The sequence below is a fragment of the Oryx dammah genome, unplaced genomic scaffold (assembly GCF_014754425.2).
Source record: "Oryx dammah isolate SB20612 unplaced genomic scaffold, SCBI_Odam_1.1 HiC_scaffold_5, whole genome shotgun sequence".
Taxonomy (NCBI): domain Eukaryota; kingdom Metazoa; phylum Chordata; class Mammalia; order Artiodactyla; family Bovidae; genus Oryx; species Oryx dammah.
The window spans coordinates 68,288,673-68,296,618 of NW_024070189.1; the positions used below are offsets into that span (position 1 = coordinate 68,288,673).

The 7,946-nt window shown below is 33.2% G+C and overlaps 1 protein-coding gene across 1 annotated transcript; it reads left to right on the forward strand.

Moving 5' to 3' along the window:
• The first annotated feature begins 3,020 nt into the window (after window positions 1-3,020).
• LOC120864514 (olfactory receptor 2T27-like) lies at window positions 3,021-3,959 on the forward strand. The gene has a single exon (XM_040241584.1). It carries the CDS (start codon window positions 3,021-3,023, stop codon window positions 3,957-3,959), a length of 939 nt encoding a protein of 312 aa, XP_040097518.1.
• The last annotated feature ends 3,987 nt before the right edge of the window (window positions 3,960-7,946 follow it).

The window sequence follows — 7,946 nt, forward strand, 5'->3', positions numbered from 1 at the left end:
GGTGATATTTTGAGGGAAAAAATAAAATTTATAGCTAATATTTCTAAAAAAAAGTTGGATTTATTTGATAGCAAAAAAAAAAATTAATTAAAAGGCTTTGTGATGCAAGACAATGTTCTACTTAGGTAAGTATTTACCTTTCCCAACATCATCAGCCTTGTTTTGCAAAATAGCTAAAAGTAAAATTAAGGAATAATTTATTCAAAATTTTAATTTAATATAAACAATACTTTTTAGTACCAGATTTGTGCACTTATTATGTGTAAGTTTTGGGGCTTCCCTGATGGCTCAGTGAGTAAAGAATCTGCTTGTAATTCAGAAGACACAGGAGATGCCAGTTCAATATCTGGGTCTGGAAGACCCCCTGAAGGAGGGCATGTCAATCCACTCCAATATTCTTGTCTGGAGAATCTCAAGGACAGAGGAACCTGGTGGGCTTGTATAAGGTGGACTTCCCAAGTGGTACTAGTGGTAAAAAACATGCCTGCCAAAGCAGGAGGAACCCTTTTGTCATGTTAAAAAAAAAAAAAGATATAGGCACTTTAATTGTCAGTCAAATCTGTAAATGTGTTTCTAAAATCATTAGTATATAAACCTATTGAAAATATAATTTTTCACCAATTTATGGGCTGTTATATAATATGTCATTTGTGGAAATCGTTTGGACAATATTAGGTAAAATAACATTTTATATTAATTCTAAAAGAACAGTCTATAATTATGTCTACTTTCTTACATGTTAATTTTCACTTTGGATGGGCAAACAGAACCAAATACTCACTTCACGCAGTCTTGGACTTCAAGACTATCATAAACCAAGTTATTTGGTGGTAAATAAGAGAAGTACCCTGTTTGAAGTAACTCAAAATTTCAAGATTCTTTCTGAGTGTCTAAAGTCTTAATGGCCCTATAATAGCACTATTTGCTGGATGATGAACATCAAATTAAGAGATGGCTAAAGATATAGGACAGCCTTTTTTTTTTTTAATTTATTTATTTATTTATTTATAATTTTTACTTTACAATTCTGTATTGGTTTTGGCATATATCGACATGAATCCACCACAGGTGCACATGTGTTCCCAAACATGAACCCCCCTCCCACCCCCCTCCCCACAACATCTCTCTGGGTCATCCCCGCGCGTCAGCCCCAAACGTGTCATATCCTGCATCAGACATAGACTGGCATTTCGATTCTTACATGATATTATACATGTTTCAATGCCATTCTCCCAAATCATCACACCCTCTCCCTCTCCCTCTGAGTCCAAAAGTCCGCTATACACATCTGTGTCTTTTTTGCTGTCCTGCATACAGGGTCATTATTGCCATCTTCCTAAATTCAGCCTTTTAATAATTTACTTAATATTTTATAGTTCCCTTATCCTGCCTAGACTCCATCTGCACTTGCCAGTGAGTAATATTCACTACTGACTCTGAAATATATACAGTTTTATACTAAATGATGCATTTATATTTAGATACAATACAGTTAATTTACCCTCAGGGATTAAAGTGCATGTGTGTGAGTTTTTGTTTTCGTTTTTTAAATTTTCTCACTGAAGCATTTTTATTCACTTTCTTTTTTCCTTTGAGCAAAGTGTATGCAGCTTCACAGACACTTTTCATAAAGACCTGGGATAAAAACAGATGCCAAATAAAGCCTGAGTAAAGGTAATCTTTTTCTTTTTTTCTTAATTGAGATGGCTTATTTAAAGAAATTCTCATTCAGGAGTCAATGCCAATTTTGGTGAAATTTCTTATGTAGAACAACATAACTGATGGTCAGATTTCAAGCCATAAAAGCAAGTCACTATAGATCATGACAGCAAATAACTAACTACATTCCTCAAGGAGCAAGTCTAATTGTTTGGTATTCTGCTTTATTATGTCACAAATTTGAGGGACATCTTGAAAAATGTAATGTCTGTGCATAAGAAAATTACTTCTCACATTGTATTTGAACCTACCAATGGAGTTTTTCTTCACTTTTTCCTCTAAAGACTAGATTATTTCTTCATTATATTAATTACTGTATTTTTTTTTTTACTCCCTAAGTTTTGCCGAACTATCCACACAGATGAAAATTACCAACCCAAATGGCTATATCAATAACAGTTGTCTGGTTGTTTGCTACTGTATTTCTTTTGCATAATATCAAGAGTCTTGTGACTATGTGGTATCAGTATTTGGAATCTGACTCAGAAATCAGCCTGTTCAACACTGAACTTCTTCCTGTACTTTCTGGATGGTCTTAGATTGTCAAATTCAAAAAAAAAAAAAAAAGTAAAGTAAAAGCAATCTTAGACATTGTTTACTTAAAAACAGAACACCTAAAGATTTCTCTTTTAGAGAAAGTTGGTAACATGCTAAGACTAGATCAGAACATTTGCAAAAATTTAGATCTAATTATACTAGTTCTAGTTCCCTTACTCTATATCTGTATAAGTTAGTTGATCTCTTTGAGAGTCAAATTCATATTTTGAAATCAAAGAAAGTTATCTTTGAAAGCTGTTATAATGATCAAAACATGACATATGTAAACACTCAACACATTTTGTGTAGGTGTGAAGAAGATTACTTATTAACTTAGGATTGAAATCTTTATTTTATCTTTAGTACTTGGAAATTAGAACTATGCAAGACCATGGAATGACTTTAAATATGTGCTGAATTTTTTATAGATAAATAGGCAGATCTATACAGATAAATACTTTTTATTCTTTTAATTAAATTGTACTTAGAAAATTTCAAAAAGTTTACATTTTTCTTAAAATACTGCAAGTGTAGAGTACTTCTTCAGAAGTACTTATAAAACTGTCTTAACTTTTGCACTAAGGTTGTGATAGTGACAACATTCTGTGGTAGAGACATAGAATTAAATGTAGCCAAAACTTTTATACATAAAATATATCATTGATATTTCTAAGAAAGAAAATGAAAGTGATACATTGTAAAATAAATGTGGACCTAAAGATATTTGTAAACTCTACCCAAGGAAATGAATTGGGATGGACAGAATGGAGATATGGAACAACAGGACCACTGGAACTGACTTTGTTCTCCTGGGGCTATTTCATTGCATCCTGGTCCCCAAGCTACTTTTTACTTTCGTCTTTCTTGTTTTTCTCGTGGCCCTTATTGTCAACATTATGATGGTGATACTAATTTGGTTGAACTCTAATCTCCATACTCCTATGTACTTTCTTCTCAGTCAACTTTCCTTGATGGACCTCTTGTATATCTCTACTTTTGTTCCCAAGATAGCCATTGACTTTTTGTCTGGACGAAACAACATTTCCTATACTAATTGTGGAATCCAGCTCTTCCTTTTCATGACTCTGGTGGGAGCAGAGTGCCTTCTCCTGGCAGTCATGGCTTATGATCGCTATGTGGCTATATGCCACCCCCTTCACTACTCAATTCTCATGCGCCCTACAGTTTGCATTTTCATGGTGGCTGGCACTTGGCTGGGTGCACTTATCAATGCCTTCGTCCATGTTGTCTATGTTCTGAATCTTCCTTTTTGTGGCTCCAGAGAAATCCATCATTTCTTTTGCGAGATCCCAGCTCTCCTGAAACTTGTTTGTGCTGACACTTCTCTTTATGAAAATGGTCTTTTTATCAGTGGTGTTATATTTCTCCTCTTTCCAATATCTGCCATCATGGCCTCATATGGGCAGATTCTCTCCACTGTTTTAAGATTAGAATTAAACATGGGGATGAGGAAGGCTTTGTCAACTTGTTCTTCCCATATGATTGTGGTGATTCTCTTCTATGGAACTGCCATCATCAAATATTTTCTCCCCAAAGCCTATCACACTGCTGATCAGGACAAAGTGGTCTCTATCTTCTACACCATCCTCACCCCCATGCTCAATCCCCTCATCTACAGCCTGAGAAACAAAGAGATGTCTGGAGCCCTCAGGAAAGTATTGAGAAGAAAAATAACCAAATAAGTTGATATCTACTGAGAATAGGAGAAGAAAGAATTGACCTTAGTTACAGAAGGATTTTATAGTAACAGAGATGAGAAATATATAGTCAACAAATGGTACTTTTCTGTAGACATCTCATGGCCAAACCACTTCACCTTATCTTTAGTGGACTGCTAATGAAACATAGCGTGCCTTCCTTCTATGCTTCATAAGATCCTCACCAATTTATTAACAAAAATGCAATGTCAGCAATTTGCCAATCAGTAATCAATATAAAAAATAACTGTCTTTTTAAAAAAATTAGACAAGAGAAAAAAATGTGAATCCTAAGTAATATTGATTCTCTACTACATTTTAAAATAATTTTCCCTAAATCACTGAGTTGTAACAAAATTTAAGTCAATATTTATAATACATTGCTCAGAACATTCTTTTTTCAATTCTTACTATAACATATTTAATTTTGAACGTATGCTTCAAGTGTGGCTCACAAACACAAGAGTTTATTTTCACCATTTTATCCAGGAACTGGTGTGTCTTTGTTTTACTAGTTGTTATAACCACAATAGTTTAGCTTGGATAATATTTAACTAATTACCTATAGTAATTTGTCTTAACTAATAATACCAGTATACTTAATTATTTGTTAAATTTGTCATAGCATTTCTTTTCAATTTATAGATTTATTTCTATTAAGGGTCCCACTTTGTGTAAAATATTTTTTTCTTGATAAATTTTCACATGTTAAAATAATGAATCCAAGGGAATAATTATTTTTTAATGTTTCTGTTCTTATCAAATTGATGAGTTATGTACATTTATAACATAACAAATAAATGCATGTATGTATATGTATAGTTTATACAATCCAAATCATAAATTTAGTATATATGATTTTATACTTTTCATTTTATTAAGTTAGTAAATGATAGAGACCTTATTATAATTGAGAGATATATTTATTAATTTAGTTTTAGTTGATTTGTAAACTTTCCTTGTGTGTGTATTATGTAAACATTTTTATTTTGGATTTTTTCATACTATACTTACCCATTTATTATTTCTGATCTTTATATATTTTTACATATCTGACTTATTGACATATTTGAATACATGACCTTTAATAATTTATTAAAAAATAGCCCATCCATTAATTCTCTTAAGTTCTATGCTGTGGCCATGAATTACATATTTGAATTTATAAAGCTTTCATTGAGTAATTTTATTATTAAGAAATATTATTACTCCACATCATTTATTTTGTACTTTCACTTATCTTTTCAGTGGTTGTTGCCTTTTAAATGTAAATTGGAAATACATCAGCTAGATTAAAAATATTTAACCCTTGTGTGAAGGCAATGGCACCCCACTCCAATATTCTTTCCTGGAAAATCCCATGGATGGGGAGGAGCCTGGTAGGCTGCAGTCCATGAGGTCGCACAGAGTCGGGCACAACTGAGCGACTTCACTTTCGCTTTTCACTTTCATGCATTGGAGAAGGAAATGGCAACCCCCTCCAGTGTTCTTGCCTGGAGAATCCCAGAGACAGTGGGGCCCTGTCTATGGGGTCGCACAGAGTCGGACATGACTGAAGTGACTTAGCAGCAGCAGCAGCAGTGTCTATATAAGACCTGCAGCTGTATAGTCCTGCAGTCCTAAAAAGCCACACACTAAAAAAGAGAACTAGACAACTATGTCATACTATACATATAAATCAACCAAAAATGGATTAAAGACTTGAATATGACCTAATTTTTAATTTCTTTAACCAAATATACATTGAAAAAAATAGTATATCTATTCTGTCTTTTTTTCTTTACTTAACATTTTGCTTGTCAGATTTTTTGCATAGTTTTAATTTTAATTTATTTTGACCTTTATAAACTTTTATAGCATCAACATGCATAAGTTATTTAACATTCAAATGTATTAGACATTGGAGCATTTCTGTTCTTCAGTATTATAAACAACTACACTATCAATACTTGTATACATATATCTTAGTAAAAATAAACAAGATTTAAAATAATATGTCTATTCTATATATGTGTGTCTCTTTTGCTGTCTCGCATACAGGGTTATCATTACCATCTTTCTAAATTCCATATATATGTGTTAGTATACTGTATTGGTGTTTTTCTTTCTGGCTTACTTCACTCTGTATAATCAGCTCCAGTTTCATCCACCTCATTAGAACTGATTCAAATATATTCTTCTTAACGGCTGAGTAATACTCCATTGTGTATATGTACCACAGCTTTCTTATCCATTCATCTGCTGATGTACATCTAGGTTGCGTCCATGTCCTGGCTATTATAAACAGTGCTGTGATGAACATTGGGGTACACGTGTCTCTTTCAATTCTGATTTCCTCGGTGTGTATGCCCAAAAGTGGGATTGCTGTGTCATAAGGCATTTCTATTTCCAGTTTTTTAAGGAATCTCCACACTGTTCTCCATAGTGGCTGTACTAGTTTGCATTCTTACCAACAGTGTAAGAGGGTTCCCTTTTCTCCACACCTTCTCCAGCATTTGTTGCTTGTAGACTTTTGGATTTGCAGCCATTCTGACTGGAGTGAAATGGTACCTCATTGTGGTTTTGAGATGGCCCAGAGGGATGGTACAGGGAGGGAGGAGGGAGGGGGGTTCAGGATGGGGAACACGTGTATATTTGTGACGGATTCATGTTGATGTATGGCAAACCAATACAATATTGTAAAGTAATTAACCTCCAATTAAAATAAATAAAATTATATTAAAAAATATGTCTGTGAGTATATTTGCTAGGGAGAAGGTATGCACATTTTAAAATTAATAATGTGTATTTGATTACTAGGGTCACCATAAAAAATCAAAACAAACTTTGAAGGATTAAAACAATAGAAATTTACTTTCTCACAACTCTGTAGTTCAGACATTCTATTTCAAGTTTTTGACTGGTCTAGGCTATCTGTGAATGCTCAAGTGTCAATCTTTCTTAGACTCTTTGACTTCTGATTGTTTCTCACATTCCTTGGCTTGTTTAGCATAACTCTGATCTTTCTTTTTCTTCACTTGATCTTCTTTCCTTTGTATACTTTAATGTGCTCTTTTCTCTTATACAAACATTACTAATTTGATTTTGAACCCACCCTAAATCCATGATGATTTCATCTTGAGATCCCAAACTAAGTACAAATGCCAAGCTCTGTTTCCAAAGTCACATTCACATGTTCCAAAAGAACATGAATTTTGGGGGGCCATCTTTCAACCCACTACAATTGATAATGCCAAAGTGTTTTCTAAATAATTTTAATAGTTCAACTCATTCAAGAATGAATTCCTTTAATTTCATAACCTTAAAAAATGCACAATTTTCAAAATAATATATTTCTGTGCATATGATGAGTGTATCTGTATGGTCTTGTTGCTATTTATTTTGCCTATTTTTGATTACCAGCAAAGTTGTGTGATTCCTCACATATTTACTGTCCATTTTTACTTCATTCTTTCAGAAGTTGCATTTTAAACAGTTTGTTTATTTTTAAAAAAAGAATAATGAATTAGGCATTTTGTTGTTAATTTTAGTAGTTCTTTATAAAATATGTACAAAATTCATTTCCAATTACTCATGCTACAACTATATTATCCTTCCTTGATATGGGTTCTCACATTTTTAATGCTGATATTTATTAAAAATTAACATTATTGTGGTAATAGTTATCAGTCATTTCCTCCAAAATTAATGTTTGTATATGTTGCCAGATAAATTATTTCACATCCTTCAATCAAAAAGTTATTCTTCCATATCTCCTCCAAGATATGTATGTGCATGTTAAGCTATTTCAGTCATATCTGACTCTTTGTGACCCTATGGACTGTAGCCTGTCAGGCTCCTCTGTTCATGAGATTCTCCAGGTAAGAATTCTAGAGTGGGTTTCCTTGCCTTCCCCCATGGGATCTTCCCAACCTAGGGACTGAACCCATATCTCTTATGTCTCCTGCATTGGCAGGTGGATTCTTTACCACT

Excerpts from the sequence above, each read along its gene's own strand:
- LOC120864514 (XM_040241584.1), top strand. The coding sequence starts at position 3,021 with ATGGAGATATGGAACAACAGGACCACTGGAACTGACTTTGTTCTCCTG.